The 21,942-nt window shown below is 45.0% G+C and overlaps 1 protein-coding gene across 2 annotated transcripts in view; it reads right to left on the reverse strand.

Annotated features, from left to right (window-relative positions):
• LOC134927808 (uncharacterized) overlaps positions 1-21,942 on the reverse strand; it is a 510,851-nt gene that overhangs the window by 48,712 nt on the left and 440,197 nt on the right. For both annotated transcript variants that reach the window (XM_063922785.1, XM_063922784.1), the window contains exon 25: positions 9,041-9,376. In XM_063922785.1, coding sequence (XP_063778855.1) covers positions 9,041-9,376 — 336 coding nt within the window. The remainder of the gene's footprint in view (positions 1-9,040; positions 9,377-21,942) is intronic.

Genomic DNA, 21,942 nt, shown 5'->3' on the forward strand with positions numbered 1-21,942 from the left:
AAAGTGATAGGGGTACCCACTTTACAGGTGAAGTTTTTCAAACAATGTGTAAGTTAATGGGAATCAATAGTAAGCTGCACACTCCGTACCGCCCCCAGGCGAGTGCGAAGGTGGAAAGAGTAAACAGCACTATTAAAAATAAATTGAGCAAGGTAATGACCGAGACAGGATTGTTGTGGCCTGAAGCTTTGCCAATTGTATTATACAGCATCAGAACCACTCCCAGGTCCCCTCTTAATCTGTCTCCTTTTGAAATTCTGTTTGGTCGACAACCGCATGTTATGATTAACCCTCAGGATGATTTGAAGTGTAACAATGAAGTAACTGTAAAGTACTTGGTTAAAATGAGTAAACAGCTAAGAAATCAGAATGACAATTTGAAGTTGGTGATTCCTGATCTGCCAGATAGTAATTGTCATGACATTGAACCTGGGTATTATGTAATGATACGGAATTTTCTACGCTCAGGTTGCCTTATTGACAGATGGGAAGGACCTTATCAAGTCTTATTGACCAGCACAACTGCTTTGAAGGTTGCCGAGAGAGAGACTTGGGTCCATACGTCTCATTGTAAAAAGGTTGCGGATCCAGAGAGGTCCCGTGACAAAGAACAGACGGTAGAGGTTGTATCACTAGAGTGTCTGTTCGGGGAAGATTGAGACGACACCTGAACGTAGAGGATAATAAGACCTGAAGCTTGTCGAGCCAGATTTCTTTCTCCCATTTGTTATTTTCTCCAGTTCCCACCTCCCTCATATTTCCCTTCCCCCTTCTTATTTTCTCCTTTTACTCCTCTAAGATGGACTTGCCCCAAGAGATTGTGATATGGATTTTCCTGTTAACCATGATGTTGACCAGAGCAGTCTGTTTCGGTGAGAGTACCATGGAAGTCGAGAGAGGATCTGGAATGGGTTCAGATGACCAGAATGGAGGCGTAGTTTTCCAAGAACAACATAAAGGCGAGTATCAGAAAACGATCTGATAGCATTGACCATAAAAGGAATTGTGAAGGATTGTTAGCTGAAGAAAACTGCATCTGTAGACATTGTAATAACGTAGTTGAGGATGGGTGCATCAAGAAATGTCAATCCAGTTTTAATATCCATATGGATAGGCATCCATTGAGTGACTATCACTCCTTAGTGGGTAAAGTACTAAATCAGACAGACTGTTGGGTATGCTCTCAAGTACCTCAAGGCCATAGCAAATCAGGGCTAGTGCCATTCCCTTTAACGGTAGGAGAGGTACTTGAGCTAAGTGGTGGGAGGCCGGTGGACAGGAGGTTTAATATCTCCAGTCCTCCTAGTTTGAAGCTCCACCAATATCATGTGGATAGGTCCTTAGTGTGCTTTAACATTTCCAATCCCCGAAAGCCGGGAAATTGGGAAGTGTCATGGAGTAATCAGACCATGACATTCTCACATAGAGCTGACAGATTGCCAATAGACACAGAACTTATACGCCAGATAGCTGACCATGGAAGATTCTTCCGGTATAGGTACACCTTAGGAAGTAGGACCATGCGAGTTGGAGAAGTATCACCAGGATACTGTGCACATGTCGTACAAACAGATATGTGTACTAAACAGATGGGAGAATTAGGGTTAGGAGATTTCATATGGAAAATTTGTAATATGGTTATGTCACACTCCGTCCCATATGTTCTCCCCGATGATGCATATTTCATATGCGGGAGGAAGGCGTATAAGTGGCTTGCCCCAAACTCAGAAGGGTTATGTTATATTGGAAAAGTACTGCCTGAGGCAATGACTGTATCCCACACTAAAATGAAAGATATTCACCGTGGTGCCCAAGCTCCTTACACTCACACTCATTACGAGCACGTCGTTAAACGGCACTTGATAGAAAGAACAGAGCATCCGGCCTCTGACCTGATCCATGAATCCACCGGGATTCAAATACTACTCGCGTTAGATATCACTCGTACCGCCAGAGGAGTGATGAATTATAGATATATATCTGCGCTTGCAAATTTATTAGACAATATCACTGAAATGTATGATGACACATTCAGGTATACTGGGAGAGCGTTACAAGCCTACAAAACAGAACTGGTTCAGCATAGGATGATTCTCAATTATCTCACGGCTGTGACGGGCGGGTATTGTGTTACCCTAGCGACTCAGTATGGAATAAAGTGTTGCACGTATATTACAAACAGCACTGAGGACCCGGTCGAGGTCATAGATCAAAAGATGGATGACATTTTGCAATTAAAGTGGGAGTTCCGAAGGAATCACAATCTCACCCTCGCCGCTGTGGGTAATGAGCTGACCGGTTGGGTGTCATGGTTGAACCCACGAAATTGGTTCTCTGGTTTAGGAGAATGGGCCCAAGGTATTATCATGGATGTAGGGAAATTTCTTTTGTGTATTCTGGGTGTCATCATATTGGTCGGTCTGATATTTAGATGCGTTCGGGTTTTAACGAAGTGTAAACGTAGTGCCCGAGTGATGAGTTTAAGAAGTGAGGACACTGTAATAACAACGACTAATGTGATTTATGACCCAACGATAGAGACAATGTTGTGATGAAAATGTGATTCCACGGTCCGTTTCTTTCACCCGTTTCTCCTTTGTTTTCCTCCAAGGAACAAAGACATCCGCTTGGAAGAAGAATTTGACAACCTTTTATACAGACTACTGATGGACAATGCCATAGACCCCCCAATATCCCTAGTGACTTTTACACTTTACGATAGCCCAACACTTTAAAGATTGTAAGTCTATGGACATTGAGAAAGCTTTTTGCACACCGTTTATAGCAAAAGCATCGGGAGACTACAGTCAACATGTACATCGAGACAAGACACAAGACAAGACTTCAATCAACAAATGTATATTAAACTCACATAGTTTATCACTGCATTTACCATAATTGTTTCTTATCTTCATCTCTACAACCTTCAGGTAATGACACACATAGTCGGTAGGGAATATAGGCACAGATATCAGCAATCACATACCCCCCCATTCATGTATCATCAACTAAAATGTGCTCCCCCATTTTGTTACAACCAAAAGCCGAAGAGAGCTCGGTAAAGTTTGACAGCCCATCCACAGACCCTTAATACGGGATAAGAAGGAATTCAAATGTATACTTCGCAATACCTCGAAGCTTGATCTACAACACGTACGGCACGATGATACATGACCCCTCAAACATGGACTCATACATACATACTTCTACTATCTCACTAGGTCATACCTTTTTCCCACCTTCCTCTCTCCTCCCTTACCCAATCATAGAAATGTATTCACATATGACATATATTTTTCTATTTTTGAACTGTTTTAGGAAGTGGCAGTTATTGGTGACTGCCAAAGGGTGGACTGTCAAAGTCAGAAAAATATCGCGCTGCACGTTGCCATATATTCACCTCATGCGCGTGCTCGCTGCACATGCACTTTCACTGGCGTGCGTGCACATACTCGCAGATGCGTGACGACGCTTCTATGAGCGTACGCTCGAGCGCATGGTATGTGCACTTACGGTAGAGTTTGTGCGCGTCTAGCGAGCGACTCAAACGCTCGTAAATAAATTCATATAGCAGGTTTTGTTGGTAATGTTCCCTTTAGTGATAAATGTAAGTTTGGTTAATGTAACTTGTTCACGGACTTGGGAATCCCTCTTTATGTGGTACAAAGGGTCTGATTAAGGTAGAACAGTTGTGTCTGGTACCTAACCGAAGAGTATTTTAATAGCAATAATCCGGTGTTGGTTAGGTACAGATTAATCGCTCCTGCATATAGTTATGGCCATTAGTAGATTCTGGACATTTCATATATTTGCAGTTCATTATCCATGCGGCGGGAATTCGGAGATTCCCTCCCACCTGAGCTGATTGTAATAGCCACAGCCCACCTGTTCAAACTAACCTATGACCTTTTGTTATGATGCGAGGAGACATTCCTGTGTCCAATGAACAATGAGATTATAGGTCCCTTTGTAGTATACTGTATGCAGTGTATATAAGGACAAGCCGACCTGGGCCAGCTCCATTCTCTACTCTATTCAACGGTTCTCATCACTGATAATCGGGAGCTGGATATCCGGGAAGGCGCATGCGATTGTTCCCCTTTGTGCGTAAGTTCTCTGCAACCATTTTACCTCATGTTTATTGTAAGCCACTCTCTCTCTCTCCTTTCCCTTAAATGTAATTGTGCCACAATTGTATATTTCTGTCTAGATAAACTGTTAGAATTATGTTAGTGTGTAGTGTATGACTTGTTAACTGTTTCTCTTTTAATATAACTTAAAACTCTTGTTAGTAAAGGCGTTGGAAACCTTAGCACGGTATTGTGTGTTCAATATATTGCAAAGGGTAATAAGAGCGTCTCGATCGCTCAAACAGCTTTAGTGTTATTAAGGTTAAGCAGCGTTATATCGCTACAGTGTTTCAGAACAAGGTTTACAGCATAAGAGTGTCCTTTCTGTGTGTTACATTCAAGGTTTACTGATTGGTATATTGTGAGCGTCTGCGCCGCTCGTGATCTCCTCGTGGTCTCGAGCGTCCGCTACGCTGGTAGCGTATAATTACGTTAGTCAGCAGCCTATAGCGTCCTTACGCATTTAGCCGTGAGTGAATGTGCCGCTCGTGCGTCTCGACCTCAGATAAGTGTCCGCTACGCTAAGTGCGTACCCTTACGGTATCTCTTACGCCAATTGCGTATTTAGTCTCTTACCCATATAGTGAAGGTTATAAGGTAATCAATATCAGCATTATCAGTAGCCACTGGCACCACAATAGGCTGGTCTATATATGGAAAGACGAAACCACCTTCGGAAGAAATTGTTGGCGAGTTCTCAACTCTGCCCTATCTTTATGAAAGATCAGGTAAGGGCTCTTGTGAGACAAGGCCCCCAACTCAGACACCCGCCGTGCGGATGCCAAGAGCCAATAGCATGACCACTTTCCAAGTGAGAAACTTCAATTTTATCTCCTGTAGAGGTTCAAACCAATCCGATTGAAGGAATTGCAACACCACATTAAAGGTCCCAAAGGGCACAAATAGGAGGTTGGATGTGCAGCACCCCTTTTACGAACGTCTGAACTTCTGGAAGAGAGGCCAATTGTTTTTGAAAGAAAACCAATAAGGCCGAAATCTGGACCTTGATTGAACCCAATCTTAGGCCCGCATCCACACCCGCCTGCAGAAAATGGAGAAAACGTCCAAGTGAAACTCTTCCGTAGGAGCCTTCTTGGATTCACACCAAGACACATTTTCTCAAATACGGTGGTAATGTCTAGACGTTACTCCTTTCCTGGCCTGAATAAGAGTGGGGGTGACTTCTTTGGGAATACCCTTACGGGCTAGTACCGGCGCTCAACAGCCATGCCGTCAAAATGTAGCCGCGGTAAGTCTTGATACACGCACGGCCCCTGCAGCAGCAGGTCCTCAGGAAGAGGCCGAGGATCTTCTACGAGCAACTCCTGAAGATCTGGATACCACGCCCTCCTTGGCCAGTATGGGACAATGAGGATCGCTCGAACCCTTGTTCTTCTTATGAGCTTGAGAACTTTTGGTATCAGTGGAAGTGGAGGGAAGACGTACACCGACCGACACCCACTGTGACACCAGTGCATTCACTGCTATTGCTTGAGGGTCTCTCGACATGGAACAATATCTCTGAAGCTTCTTGTTGAGACAAGATGCCATCATGTCTACTTGAGGAACTCCCCAAAGACTTGTCACCTCTGCAAAGACTTCTTGGTGGAGGCCCCACTCTCCTGGATGGAGATATTGTCTGCTGATGAAGTCTGCTTCCCAGTTGTCCTCTCCCAGAATGAAAATTGCTGACAGAGCTTTTGCATGTCTTTCTGCCCAGAGTAGGATCTTTGTCACCTCTGCCATTGCCGCTCTGCTTTTCATTCCGCACTGACGGTTTATGTACGCGACCGCTGTTACATTGTCCGACTGGATCTGCACGGGTTGATCTTGAAGAAGATGCCCTGCTTGTAGAAGGCCGTTTAAATGGCTCTCAATTCCAGAACATTTATGTGAAGACAGGATTCCTGACTTGACCATTTTCCTTGGAAGCTTTTTCCATGTGTGACTGCTCCCCAGCCTCGAAGACTTGCATCCGTGGTTACTAGGACCCAGTCCTGAATCCCGAACCTGCGTCCCTCTAATAGGTGAGAACTGTGTAGCCACCACAGGAGCGAAATCCTGGCTTTTGAGGACAGGATTATCTTCTGGTGTAGGTGGGATCCGGACCACTTGTCCAACAGGTCCCACTGGAATACTCTGGCATGGAATCGGCCAAACTGTATGTCCTCGTAGGCCGCTACCATCTTTCCCAACAACCGAATGCATTGATGGATCGACACTTTTGTTGGCTTCAGAATCTGTTTGACCATTCTCTGAATTTCCAGAGCCTTTTCTACTGGAAGAAATACCCTCTGTACTTCTGTGTCCAGTATCATCCCCAGAAAGGACAATCTTGTCGTCGGTTCCAACTGCGACTTCGGAAAATTCATGATCCACCATGTTGTTGGAGTATTGACAGGGAGAGTGCAATGTTCTGTACCAACCGTTCCCTGGATCTTGCTTTTATCAGGAGATCGTCCAGGTAAGGAATGATATTGACTCCTTGTTGTCGAAGGAGGACCATCATCTCTGCCATCACCTTGGTGAATACCCTCGGTGCCGTGGAGAGTTCGAACGACGTCGTCTGGAACTGGTAATGGCAATCCTGTACTGCGAATCTCAGATAAGCTTGATGAGGAGGATAAATGGGAACATGCAAGTAAGCATCTTTTATGTCTACTGACATGAAGTCCCCTTCCTCCAGACTGGAAATCACTGCCCTCAGAGATTCCATTTTTAACTTGAATCTTTTCAGGTAGAGATTCAGAGATTTCAGGTTTAAAATTGGTCTGACCGAGCCGTCCGGCTTCGGAACTACGAAGAGGCTCGAATAAAAACCTTCTCCCTGTTGTGACAAGGGTACCAGGACAATGACCTGATGCTGACATAATTTTTGAATTGCAGCTGTTACTACTTTTCTGTCCGGAAGAGAAGCTGGCAAGGTCGATTTGAAAAATCGGCATGGGGGGGGGGGTGTCTTGAAACTCCAGTTTGTATCCATGGGACACTATTTGCAAGACCCATGGGTCCAGGCCAGATTGAACCCAGAGCTGACTGAAAAGTTTCAGACGTGCTCCTACCCGAGCGGACTCCCGCACGGGAGCCCCAGCGTCATGCTGCCGATTTGGCAGAAGCAGGGGTTGATTTCTGCTCCTGCGTTCCTGGAGACACTGTGGACTTTTTTCCTCTTCCCCTCCCTCTACCTGCAAAGAAAGGGGAACCTTTACCCTTTTTGTATTTGTTGGGCCGAAAGGACTGCATCTGAGAGTGATGTGTCTTTTTTGCCGGCGCAGAAGCATAAGGCAAGACTGTCGACTTACATGCGGTAGCCGCAGAGACTAAAGCATCCAGCCCATCTCCAAACAAGGCCTCACCTTTATATGGGAGAGCATCCATATTTCTCTTGGAATCTGCGTCAGCATTACATTGGCGAATCCACAACGCCCTCCGAGCTGAGACTGCCATAGTAGCGGCTTTTGAACCCAAGAGCCCAATATCTTTCATGGCTTCTAGCATGTATGCAGCAGCGTCTTTAATATGACCTAAGGTTAGGAGTATCTCGTCTCTATCTATCATGTCAATTTCAGATGACAAGTTGCCTGATCATTTTTTGGTAGCTCAGGCCCACAATGGTGGGCCTGAGTAGCGTACCATTGGACACGTAAATAGATTTCAACGTAGTCTCCAACTTGCGGTCTGCCGGCTCCTTTAGTGAAGTTGTCCCAGGTGCAGGGAGAATCACCTTTTTAGTTAAACGTGACAGGGCACTGTCTAGAACGGGAGGCGACTCCCATCTTTTCCTGCCCTCTGCCGGGAAGCGATAAGCAACCTGAATTCTTTTGGGAATCTGAAATGTATTTTCAGGGTTTGCCCAAACTTCCTCAAAGAGTATTTAGCACGTGAGAAGGAGGGAAAGTTATGTTAATTTTCTTTTCCTTATAAAAATAAGCCCTGAGACTCAGACTTATCCAATCTCTTACTGATATGATTCATACTATTACGTAATTCTTTCACCCATTCAGGCTCGTGGTGTGCCGGCAGCGCCACAACATTACAACTCTGTGTCCCTAAAATGGCTCCCTCAGGGGAAGAGCTCCCTGCCTCAGACATGTCACACACGTGCACAACCACACCACAGACACTCCGGGACTTATAGGGGACAGACCCACAGTAAAATCTGTAAGAAGGACACAGAAAAGATTTGCCAGCTCAGAACCCAGCGCTAGTGATAAAAACCCTGTGTAACACAAAACTGCCCACAATCCTGTAGTGCTTTTATAATGATAAATTCACAATACAGCACCAATTTATACTGTGCTCAACCCTGTTTTGCACCGATACTTGTTCAGAAGTGGAGGAGGACCAGCATTCTTCCCTGCAGCTTGCTTGGAGAAAATGGCGCTGAGCAGTGTGCTGGCTGACTGAGGAGGAAGCCCCGCCCCCCTGCAATGGCACGTTTCTCCTCAGCAATTTCAATACTAATTTTTATACTGGCGGGGGTAGGACTGTGCCTCAGCAACTTATGCCCCCTTATTAGCCAGGTTTTATTAGGTTTCATGCTGCCCAGGGTGTCACACCCTTGAAAAGTCTTAAAGTGCCCAGCCCATGGCTCCTGCGGAACAGTCTATACCCCGTGGTACTGAAGTGGACCCCAGCATCTTCTAGGACAGGCCTGGCCAACCTGTGGCTCTCCAGATGTTGTGAAACTACACATCCCAGCATGCCGTGCCACAGTTTTAGCATTCCCTAATAGCAAAACTGTGGCAAAGCATGATGGGACATGCGGTTTTACAACAGCTGGAGAGCCACAGGTTGGCCAGGCCTGTTCTAGGACGTATGAGAAAATATGATAATAATACACACACCATAATAAAATAAAAGCAATTAATCTTCCTACGCTTTAATCAAGAAATCAAGAGAATTATTACCTTTAAAAGCTGGGTTTGTAGTAGTTATTTTGTTCAGTGTTGAAACTACTTCTGAAACATCCATGGTCTTGATGCTTTCAAAGAATTGAGAAGTAATCTCATCCTGTGCCACAGGCAATCTCGGTTGTACAGCTCTTGATGCAGTTTGATTTATCAGCATATGTGGAAATGGAACTCTGGGAGGGGCAGAACCAGTTCTTTTAGGCTGTGCCACGACATTGGACTGCTGGTGTTGAGACATGTGTTGTGACTGTCCACTCGGAAAAGGATACCTTGGTTGTGTGGTGGGAGCACCTCTGTTTACCTTGAGAGATGAAAAACTCTGTTGCTTAAGCTCTGTAAAAAAAACAAAAACCAACACGTATGAATACAGGTATTTCAGAAGTATGCTTAATGTTATAAAACACAGGTAATTCATTATAGTAAAAGAACTCAGAAGTTCATGCCCCCTGCCATTTCCTTTCCCTCTAACACTAATTCGAGTCTTGGGGCTAGATGCATCATCGCTTCAAAAGTGGTAAAATGGAAGACTAAAAAGTACCAGCCAATCAGGTCCTACCTGCCATGCCACAGGTGTACTTTTTCACTCTTCATTTTATCACTTTCCAAGCGATGATGCATCTAGCCCTCATCATACTGAAGCATCTCTCTTAATGCCTATACAACAGAATTAAGGAGTGATTTTTCCAGTGATAGCCAAAGGTCGGTTACTTGAAAACTGCTGGGGTTCTGTACACGGCAACACTGTAGTTCCGCCAGATTGGGTGAGATCTGATCTACAAAGCATAGTTCTCATTTATAAGGTGAGCTCATGGAGAACAAACACCTCCCGTACAGCAGAATCAGTGAATAGGAATTCATCTAAGGGCTGCCATTACCAATGCACAGATAAGAATGTCACCATCAAAAAAGTCAACACAAGACTAATTTGCACTTTCAACCAACTTACATGAGGGATAGCATAAGAACACATGTGGCATTTTAATTGTGAATAGTCTAAAAAATAAAAAAATAAATGAAAACAAAAAAATTATGCAAGAAGCAGAAGTGCTTAAAATTAGATATTGCCTGATATTACCATAGTTTATGGTCAATCGTTTTAATTGTATTGAATGTCCTGCTTTTCCTGGGCAAAGCAATATACACACACACAGAAACAGAAAATTAAGCACTCATCATAGCAAGCTCGCTTCTCCTCACATCATCAATAAATAAATGATGGGGGTTTAGTTAGTGAATTGGCCAATGCACGGAAGCCTGCAAATGTATCGCCAAGGTACCCCACCTTCTTGCAGGTCCTACACTATCACAGATTCTTAAAAATTAAAACCTGGCAACTGTATCACACATAATATAACTGCAAATATGCTCACTTTATTCAATGTGCACCTGCCACATACCCTATGGCTTTTAAAGGTACACTAGTCACCTGACACTGGCTGATAAATTACTAAGTAACAGCTGACACAGGTTTAGGACAATTGAGTTTACATAGGGGTGCATGAAAAAACTTGTGGCCACAGTTAATAAGGGTTAACCAAAGATTGGTGGGGTACCTTGGTGATCGGTTTGCAGGCTTCTGTGCACTGGCCAACTAAACCCCCATCATTTATTTATTGATGTTGTGAGGATAAGTGAGCTTGCTATGGTGAGTGCTGAATTTTCTGTTTGTATATAGTTAAGTAGATGGCCATGGGCTACATGCACTCCACCCTGAGTGGTGAGTGCAGACAATTGCACCCCGCTTCTGGGGTGGCGAGTGCTGTGGTTTTGTATTTGTTTGTATATTATATATTTTATAAATATTCTAGAACAATATAGACAGGTTTGTCTGCTTCTTTTGTTTTCTACATCCAGTATAGACAATTGCCCCCTCATGTCTGAAATGTTTCTTTTCTTTAATAGTAAGCTCAACAGGCAAAGCATATAAACACAATTCAATTTTGTTTAATGTGAATGTTATCTTCCCTTGATAAGAAATGTAATTATACCCAGAGGTTTTGCTGATGCTGGCAAAGAGGAAGTATGTGATCCGGAAATATACTCTTTGTTACCAAACCAAGGGAACTTCTGGTTTTCGTAGTAGTTGTTAGCATATAGGTTTATTATTAAAAAACAGCAATTCATTATTTTTTGATAATTTATTTTTATCCTACTAAATATATATTTAAATTATTACATTATTTAAAATAGCATAAGTTAATGGTTATCTGTGTGCCGTGGCACCTTGGGGTGCTTCAAGACACTTGGAGCAGTGCCTTGAATTGGTGGTCCAGGAACAATTACATTTATTTATGGTGACATATATATAGCGCACACATATTCTGCAGCGCTTTACAGAGAATATTTTGCCATTCACATCAGTCCCTGCCCCAGAGGAGCTTACAATCTATATTCCCTATCACATGTACACACATTCACACTAGGACTAATTTTTGTTTTTAAGCCAATTAACCTACCAGTATATTTTTAGATTGTGGGAGGAAACCGGAGTACACAGAGGAATCCCACCCAAGTACGGGGAGAATATACAAACTCCACACAGTTAGGGCCATGGTGGAAATCGAACCCATGACCTCAGTGCTGTGAGGCAGTAATGCTAACCATTACACCATCTGTGCTGCCCATGTAATGTAATAGGCAGAACCAGTGCTGGTGGCTGTAAATCAAAGTATGTGGACGAACAAATCTCATCCCTTACCACACAATTGAACCTAAGGATGACATATAAACACAATTTACTTAATTTATATTTCTTTCTAAATTTCACAATAAGAAACTTTTGGCCGATCTTCTGCTATATATCTCGGATCCGGAGGCTTCATTGACACATATATTTAATCTACTACAGGCTTACGGTCAAGTTTCAGGCTTTAATGTTAACTGGGCAAAATCGATGGCACTCAGATTGGGGAATGGTTCATTTTTGAGGCAGGGGGCGATGAATCTACCATTACAATGGAGTTCGGATCACATAACATATTTAGGGATTCGAATATCGAGAAAGCCTGAGCGACTATACGCCCTAAATTTTACCTCGGCCATTCGAACAATTGAAACAGAACTTGAGACTTGGAAAGCTATGCCTTTATCATACTTGGGGAGGGCTAGCTTGATCAAGATGATATCATTCCCCCATCTGATGTATTTCATTCAAGCCATGCCACACATACTTCTACCTAGAGACGTTCAACGTCTCAATTTTCTCTTTAGGAGATTCATCTGGCAGGGAGGGAGACCGCGTATAGCGCTAATCAAACTACAGCAGACTGTAGGGAATGGGGGAATTAATTTCCCTAATATCTTATGGTACTCCCAGGCGGCCCAACTACGTTACCTACACGACTGGATGCAAAACAATAACACATACACAAATACAGACATAGATAGAGAATTTATACAAGAGGGGGATCTCATTACATTTCTACATCTGCATGATCAAGAGGTGTCCGAGGAGCTGAGGGTAAACCCTTTACTGTGGAACGTAAAAAAACTATGGAAGGAAATGCGACATAAACTAAATCTGAATGCCCACAAATCATTACACCTTCCTTTCGTGGTTAATCCTGACTTCCAAGAGGGTCAGGCACATTACCCGTTTACTATATGGAGGCTGGGGGGGGTCTAGAATCGGTGATTTAGTGGACATGCGGGGCTCGAGGCCGCTCACGTTCCAGGAGGCCACTACTAAATACCCAACTCTGAGGGCCTTTCCTGTAGCCTTTCTTCTGACGCAACACTATATTTTATCCACTATCAGATGTTTTTCAACTGGGGATTGGGATAATCCGATGGATAGAATGTTGAAACAAACCCCTAGTGTTAAGAAAGCAATCTCGAATGCGTATGGGTACTTTCGGAACGTCCTGGACTATTCGAGAGGTCCGGGAGGGGTCATGTCTTGGAAAGAATGTCTTCCGACCGTTGAAATCACTGACCTACTGGCGGCACATGTTAAAACATGCAAATTAAAGAAATTTCTCTCAATATTTTGCATAGGACTTATCTATCGCCCCATAGACGACACTTGATAGGACTTGCTGACACACATACTTGTTGGAAATGTGGCACTCCTCAGGCAGATATGTTTCACTGTCTGTGGACATGTCCCTTAATCAGACAATTTTGGATTCAGATACGAAATTACTTGACGGCCAATCTGGTAAATTATTGGAGCTTGTCTCCGGAGTGGGCGCTCTTTGGTATTATACCACCGAATCAGCGCCTCTCGTTGGGCAGTGAAAAACTGTTGCTGGCAGTTAGTTTGGCGGCTAGAAAAGCCATCCTGCAGGTGTGGATAGCGAAGGATCCACCAACTCTGTCATTATTTAAAGCCAAATTATTATACCTTTTTAGAATGGAGTGGATAAGTGTCCTGCTAGAAAAAGACACCAAGATACACAATTTCTTTGAGGTTTGGGAGAGTTATATAACGACCCTGTCAACAGCGGTTAGGAAACAGCTCCACGACTCGTTGTCCAACACAGAATGGTTTCTCACTAGAATGGCTGCGGGGGACCCGCCGATTGTACTTTAAAAGTTAATTGACGAACAGGGCGCTGTGGGCGGGTTGGGGGGGAAATCGGGTACGGCACGGGTATTGCGCATACGTGTAAATACATGTGTGTGTATATTTGTTTTATTTTTTTTTCTTATTGTAATTTCCTTTTATTATATTCGAAAGTACAAATATGGGTCAGTCGACTGAGTTGGATTTCAGATCAGTAAGATAGATGATCTTCAGAGGTCTTGTTACATATCATTGTGATGCTGTTGACTGCTTATAACAGATTTATCTCTTGACTAAGGACTCAAAAGTATTCTTCTTGCTCTGTTTTCTTATAATACCCTTATATCAAAGATTTGAAACACACTGAACATCTATGCATGTATAACATGTATTGCTTCAATAAAAAAATTTATGTTAAAAAAAAGAAACTTTTGGCCTAGGGGTGCCGTGAAAATAATTCTGATACTCTAGGGTGCTGTGATTCAAAAGAGTTTGGGAACTACTGGCCTAAATAATTTAATCTCCACTGCAAAAGTTTGACATTACTCTCACAGAAATACTTTTTCCTTTATGTGCGATGCCAGGTGCCACCATTGGCGAGCAAGCACAGGTGATCAGCGTACATAATCAGTAATTCTTGATCCACAATTAGGGAAATAAGGGCAGGGAAGCCACCTCATACCCCTATCAGATATAAGACCTGGGAAATACATGGGTACAACCCAGGTTTATAAACCCAAAATTTCCCAAATCTCAGTCTGAGTCCCTCATTCAATTTCCTGGGTCAGATGCATTCACACTGAACCCAGGTCTGCCCTGGAGTTTGATGGGGATGCTTTTATTATTGCAAATATTTATAAGTCGCCACAAGTATTTTGCAGCGCCATACATTCAATACACATTAGAACAATACAGGGTATACAGATCATCTGGAAAGTGTTCACATGCGCTTCACCTTTTCCACATTTTATGTTACAGCCTTATTCCAAACTGGAATAATTTATTTTTTTCCCTCAAAATTGTACACACAAAACCCCATAATGGCCACGTGAAAAAAGTTTTTAAAAAAATAAAAAAACTAAGAAATGACATGTACATAAGTATTCACAGCCTTTACTCAATACTTGTTGATGCACCTTTAGTAGCAATTACAGCCTCAAGTATTTTTTAATTATGATGCCACAAGCTTGGCACACCTATCTTTGTGCAGTTTCGCCCATTTCTCTTTGCAGCACCTCTCAAGCTCCATCAGGTTGGATGGGAAGTGTCAGTGCACAGCCATTTTCAGATCTCTCCAGAGATGTTCAATCGGATCCAAGTCTGTGCTCTGGCTGGGCCATTCAAAGAGTTGTCCTGAAGTCACTCCTTTGATATCTTGGCTTAGGGTCTTTGTCCTGCTGAAATATGAACCTTCGGCCCAGTCTGAGGTCAAGAGTGCTCTGGAGCAGGTTTTCATCCAGGATGTCTCTGTACAGTGCTGCATTCATATTTCCCTCTATCATGACTAGTCTCCCAGTTGCTGCCACTGAAAAACATCCCCTCACCATACTTCACTGTAGAGATAGTATTGGCCTGGTGATGAGCGGTGCCTGGTTTGCTCCAAACATGACGCCTGGCATTCACACCAAAGAGATCAATCTTTGTCTCATCATACCAGAGATATAGTTTCTCATGGCCTGAGAGTCCGTCAGGTGCATTTCGGCAAACTCCAGGCGACTGTAATGTGCTTTTTTTTTTTTTAAACTAAGGAATGGCTTCCATCTGGCCATTCTACCATACAGGCCTGATAGGTGGATTGCTGCAGAGATGGTTGTCTTTCTGGAAGGTTCTCCTCTCTCCACAGAGGAATGCTTGTAACTCCGACAGAGTGATCATCGGGTTCATGGTCACCTCCCTGACTACGGCCCATCTCCCCCGATCACTCAGTTTAGACGGCAGCTCAGCTCTAGGAAGAACTCTGGTAGTACCAAACTTCTTCCATGTACGGATGATGGAGGCCACTGTGCTCATTTGGAGCTTCAAAGCAGCAGATACTTTTCTGTACCCTTCCCCAGATTTGCGCCTCAAGACAATCCTGTCTCAGCGGTCTACAGACAATTAATTTGACTTCATGCATGGTTTGTGCTCAGACATGCACTGTCAAGTGTGGTACCTTATATAGGCAGGTGTGTTCCTTTCCAAATCATGTCCAATCAACTGAATTTAGCACAGGTGGACTACAATTAAGCTGTAGAAACATCTCAAGGATGATCAGTGGAAGCAGGGTGCACCTGAGCTCAATTTTGAGATTCATGGCAAAGGCTGTGAATACTTATGTACATGTGATTTCTTAGTTTATTATTTAAAAAAAAATTGCAAAAACTTCAAAATAACTTTTTTCACATTGTCATTATGGGGTATTGTGTGTGAATTTTGAGGGGAAAAAAATTAATTTATTCCATTTTAGAATACGGCAATAACATAACAAAATGTGGAAAAAGTGAAGCGCTGTGAATACTTTCTGGATGCACTGTATAGAACAAACAATGGTTCCCTAATGCACACTGAGTGAATAATATTCCTACATAATAGTCAGATAATACGGAGATCTTGGTTGCGTATATCTGCAGATATAGGGTTAAGCCCCCAGGCCGATCGACAAGGCCTCTCCGTCACTGGGGGTCCCTAATATTAGGTATGGGTCCGGGGTGCAGGACCCCATAATGTCGGCACAGGTCGGCTACCCCAGGTCAGCACACAGGTGAGAGTTAATAGGGTTAATAAGAAGCACAGAAGTGCTATGTGAGTGGTGTGATTAAAATAATACAAAAATATATACAAAGTGATAGGGAAACTCATAAGTGTTAATAAAGTGTTAGGGTGTGCCGACCTGAAGCAGCCCAGCGATACCGACACAGGGGCCACCACACCCCACACCCACCCCACAAATAATTCCAAATATGTCTGGGTTGAATTCCCAGTGTAAGGCCACATGGTAATGGCTCCTACAGCATCTGAGAGCCAGCTTACCTGGGGATACCCCTGACTTCCCCCTATGGCAGTCTAGAGTCAGCAATCCCTCCTAATGCTGACCCGTTCATGCCTCTCAATAAAATGCAAAAAAATGGTGAACTGCTCAATCAGATAGTGATGTCACTCAGGTGCTAAAAGGGAGGGGTAATTCTGTGAAGGAAAAAACAATGGTTCCCTAATGCACACTGAGTGAATAATATTCCTACATAATAGTCAGATAATACGGAGATCTTGGTTGCGTATATCTGCAGATATAGGGTTAAGCCCCCAGGCCGATCGACAAGGCCTCTCCGTCACTGGGGGTCCCTAATATTAGGTATGGGTCCGGGGTGCAGGACCCCATAATGTCGGCACAGGTCGGCTACCCCAGGTTATTTTATTATTTTAATCACACCACTCACATAGCACTTCTGTGCTTCTTATTAACCCTATTAACTCTCACCTGTGTGCTGACCTGGGGTAGCCGACCTGTGCCGACATTATGGGGTCCTGCACCCCGGACCCATACCTAATATTAGGGACCCCCAGTGACGGAGAGGCCTTGTCGATCGGCCTGGGGGCTTAACCCTATATCTGCAGATATACGCAACCAAGATCTCCGTATTATCTGACTATTATGTAGGAATATTATTCACTCAGTGTGCATTAGGGAACCATTGTTTTTTCCTTCACAGAATTACCCCTCCCTTTTAGCACCTGAGTGACATCACTATCTGATTGAGCAGTTCACCATTTTTTTGCACTGTATAGAACTTAACACCACAGAAAACTAAAACCGCACAGGTATCAATTAGTACCACAGTTCTCTGTACACAATACAGCTGAGATAAAGGAAGCAAAGGAGTAATCGGCATACTACTGGGGGAGGGAAACTGTTGGAAGAGATGAACAGTCACAAGCAAGAGGAAATGCAGGTATAGACTGTCACTGAGTGGGAGAGAGCTGTAATTGAAGTGAAAGAGAGGGCTGTGAGAATGGCAGGGAAGAGGGCCCTGCTCTAAGAAGCTTACAATCTAGGGGGAGAGGGAGACCGGTGACATGATGTACAAACAAAGTGGAAGGTGGCCTGGTGTCAGGAAGTAAGCGAGGCAGAGATGGCCAAGGCATGAGGATGGGAGAGCAGCCTCAAGACTAGGTTATGCAGAAGGGTACGCTTTGATGAACAGGTGAGTTTTCAGTGCCCATTTGAAGCTTTGCAAGATCGGGGAGAGACTAATAGAGCAAGGGAGCTTGTTCCAGTGAAGAAGGGCAGTGCGGGCAAATAACGAGATTTATGGTAAGAAATCACCGTTGTTAAATCTTTCTGCGAGGTACACTAGGCTCCACAGGGAATGACATTGGTGTGTACAGTAGGATCCTGATCCTAGGCACCAACAGGCTAAAAGCTTTGACTGTTCCCAGAATGCATAGCGCCGCCTCCTCTATAACCCCGCCTCTGTGTACAGGAGTTCAGTTTTTTTTAAACCAGTCCAATGCAGCAGCAGGTAAAAGAGACGACAACCGTTAGTAGCCACATACACCACATTCTCTCAACAGGAAAAAGTGTCAGCGGCTAATACCATACCAACCCAAAGAAGCTAAGTGCGTCAGGGAGGGCGCCCTGTGGAACCCAGTGTACCTCGCAGAAAGATTTAACAACTGAAAGTTCTTACCATAAATCTCGTTATCTGCTGCGGGGTACACTGGGCTCCACAGGGAATTACATTGGGGATGTCCTAGAGCAGTTCCTTATGGGAGGGGATGCACTGTAGCGGGCACAAGAACCCGGCGTCCAAAGGAAGCATCCTGGGAGGCGGAAGTATCAAAGGCATAGAATCTTATGAACGTGTTCACAGAGGACCAAGTAGACGCCTTGCACAATTGTTCAAGGGTCGCACCACGGTGGGCCGCCCAAGAAGGTCCAACCGACCGAGTAGAATGGGCCTTTATGGTAGCAGGAGCTGGATGACCAGCCTGTACATAAGTATGTGCAATCACCATTCTAATCCATCTGGCCAGGGTCTGCTTTTGAGCAGGCCAGCTACGTTTGTGAAAACCAAACAGTACAAAAGAGAGAATCCGCTTCCGAAGGGATGCAGTTCTCTTCACATAGATACGGAGAGCCCGTACCACATCCAAAGACCGCTCTTTGGAAGACAATTCAGGAGAGGCAAAGGCTGGAACCACAATCTCCTGATTAAGGTGGAAAGGCGGCATCATCTTAGGTAAATACCCGGGACATGTTCTAAGAACCGCCCGATCACGGTGAAAAATCAGATATGGTGACCTACAAGACAAGGCACCCAAATCCGACACCCGTCTAGCAGAAGCAATAGCCAGCAGAAACAATACCTTAAGAGAAAGCCACTTAAAGTCTGCAGATTCAAGAGGCTCAAACGGAGACCCTTGCAATGCTTCCAGAACCACCGACAAGTCCCAAGGAGCCACAGGCGGGACATAAGGAGGTTGAATCCGCAACACACCCTGAGTGAACGTATGCACATCAGGTAAAGTCGCAATTTTTCTGTGGAACCAAACCGACAAGGCAGAAATTTGAACCTTGATGGAGGCCAGATGAAGGCCCAAGTCCAGGCCCTGTTGTAGAAAAACCAAAAGTTTGGCCGTACCAAACTTGTAAGCGTCATGATTGTTAGATACGCACCAAGCAAAGTAAGAATTCCAGACCCTATGGTAAATCCGAGCAGAAGCCGGTATCCGGGCCTTCAACATGGTTTGAATGACCGCCTCAGAAAATCCTTTGGCCCTCAAGACGGAAGCTTCAAGAGCCACGCCGTCAAAGCCAACTGGGCTAAATCCTGATATACACAGGGGCCCTGATCGAGGAAATCTGTTGCCCGTGGAAGTAGAAGGGGACGCTCTATCGAGAGACCCTGAGGGTCTAAGAAGCAATGCCGTCTGGGCCACGTGGGAGCGATCAGAAGTAAGATTCCTATTTCTTGCTTGAACTTCCTTATTACTCTGGGCAGGAGTGACACCGGAGGGAACACGTATGGCAGCTGAAAGTTCCATGGAATTGCCAGTGCATCCACGAACGCTGATTGAGGATCCCTTGTCCTTGCTCCGAAGACCGGAAACTTGTGATTGTGCTGAGACGCCATCAGGTCCACATCTGGAAGGCCCCACCTGTCCACGAGGAGTTGAAACACTTCTGGATGGAGGCTCCACTGTCCGGCGTGTTCGTCCTGACGACTGAGGAAGTCCGCTTCCCAGTTTAGGACCCCCGGATTGAATACTGCCGATATGGCTGGCAGATTGCGTTCCGCCCACTGAAGAATACTTCCCTCATTGCCATGCGGCTTCGAGTGCCGCCTTGATGATTTATGTATTGCCACCGTGGTGGCGTTGTCAGACTGTACTTGAACAGGTCTGTTCAGTATTAAATGCTGGGCCAAGTTCAGTGAGTTGAACACCGCCCGCAGTTCCAGAATGTTTATTGGGAGGAGAGACTTCTCCCTGGTCCACCGACCCTGAAGGGAGTGTTTCTCAAAAACCGCGCCCCAACCTCTCAGACTGGCATCCATCGTCAGAAGGACCCAGTTGGAGACCCAGAAGGGACGACCCCTGCTCAATCGTTGGTCCTGAAGCCACCAGCTCAGTGACAGACGGACCTCCGGAGACAAGGAGATCATATGAGACCTGATCCGGTGAGGCAGGCCATTCCACTTGGAAAGAATCAGCTTCTGCAGAGGACGTGAATGGAACGGAGCGTACTCCACCATGTCGAAGGCCAACACCATGAGACCTAGCACTTGCATCGCCGAATGTATCGACACTTGCGGACGAGATTGGAAGCATCGAATCCTGTCCTGAAGCTTCAGGGCCTTCTCCTGAGACAAGAATAACTGCTGATTGTGAGTGTCCAACAACACCCCCTGGTGCACCATTCTCTGAGCAGGGACCAGGGAAGATTTCTTCCAGTTGATGAGCCACCCGTGGGCTTGCAAGAATTGGATAGTCAGATGGCTTAGGAGAATTTCTGGGGAATTCGCAAGGATCAACAAGTCGTCCAGATACGGTAGGATCCTGACCCCTTGACGGCAGAGCACAGCCGTCATTACCGACATGACCTTGGTGAAGACTCACAGAGCCGTGGTCAAACCAAAAGGTAACGCCTGAAATTGGTAATGAAGAATGCCAACCGCAAACCTCAGGTACTGCTGATGCGACATTGCAATGGGAATATACAGGTAAGCATCCTGTATGTCCACAATAGAGCTAATAGTTTCCATATGAAACTTACAGACCCTCACAAATCTGTTCAATGACTTGAGGTTGAGAATGGGCCGAGAGGACCCATTTGGTTTCGGGACTAGGAACAGCGGTGAATAGTACCCCTTGCCTCTCTGAGCCAGAGGCACCTGTACTACCACTCCTGTGTCCAGGAGGGACTGTACCACCGACTGAAGAGTATTTGCCTTCACCTGATCCAAAGGGACGTCTGTCAGGCAAAATCGATGAGGGGGACAATTCTTGAAGGATACGGCATAACCGCGAGTGACAACTTCCCGTACCCAGGCATCGGAAGTGGTCTTCAACCATTCCTGGGTAAAGCCTAGAAGTCAGCCCCCCACCCTGGGATCCCCCAGAGGGAGGCCCGCCCCGTCATGAGGAAGGCTTGTCAGTCTTGGAAGCAGGCTGACTGGCAGCCCAGGCCTGTTTGGGTTTAGGCTTAGTAGGTTTGGAAGTGCGAGCCTGTTTCGGGTACGTCTGACATTTTGCTTTCCCTGAATGACAAAAGGAGCGAAAGGAAGTACTCTTAACCTTCTGTACCGAAGGAGCAGTACTAAGTAGACATGCTGTTTTAGCAGAAGCTAAGTCAGCCACTATCTTGTTGAGGTTTTCTCCGCAAAGAACGTCTCCCTTAAAAGGGAGCACCTCCAGCGTTTTCTTAAGAGTCCAGATCCACAGACCAGGAACGAAACCATAGAATCCGGCAAGCCAAAATGGACGTAGTAGAAGCCTTGGCCGCCAGAATAACGGCATCAGAAGCCGCCTCCTTAATGTAATGAGAGGCTGTGACAATATAAGAGAGACATTGTCTAACATTATCAGAAAAGTTGGAAGGCAGCCCCGCTTCCACCTCCTGAGCCCACGCTTCAATAGCCTCTGCAGCCCAAGTTGCTGCAATAGTGGGCAGATGCACAGCTCCTCCTAGGGTGTAAATCGGCTTTCAGCAACCCTCCACATGCTTATCAGCCAGTTCCTTCAGAGAAGTGACGGTAGTTACAGGCAGAGCTGAGGATACCACCAGCTGCACCACATATGCAAATCCACTTTGGGGGGGGGGGGGGTGTGTTCCCCAATTTTTACTTAGCTCCGCAGCGAGGGGATAGCGAGCCAGCATTTTCTTGTGAGGTGTGAATTTCTTTCCAGGATTTTC

Source organism: Pseudophryne corroboree, chromosome 5 (genome assembly GCF_028390025.1).
Source record: "Pseudophryne corroboree isolate aPseCor3 chromosome 5, aPseCor3.hap2, whole genome shotgun sequence".
NCBI classification, from domain to species: Eukaryota; Metazoa; Chordata; class Amphibia; order Anura; family Myobatrachidae; genus Pseudophryne; species Pseudophryne corroboree.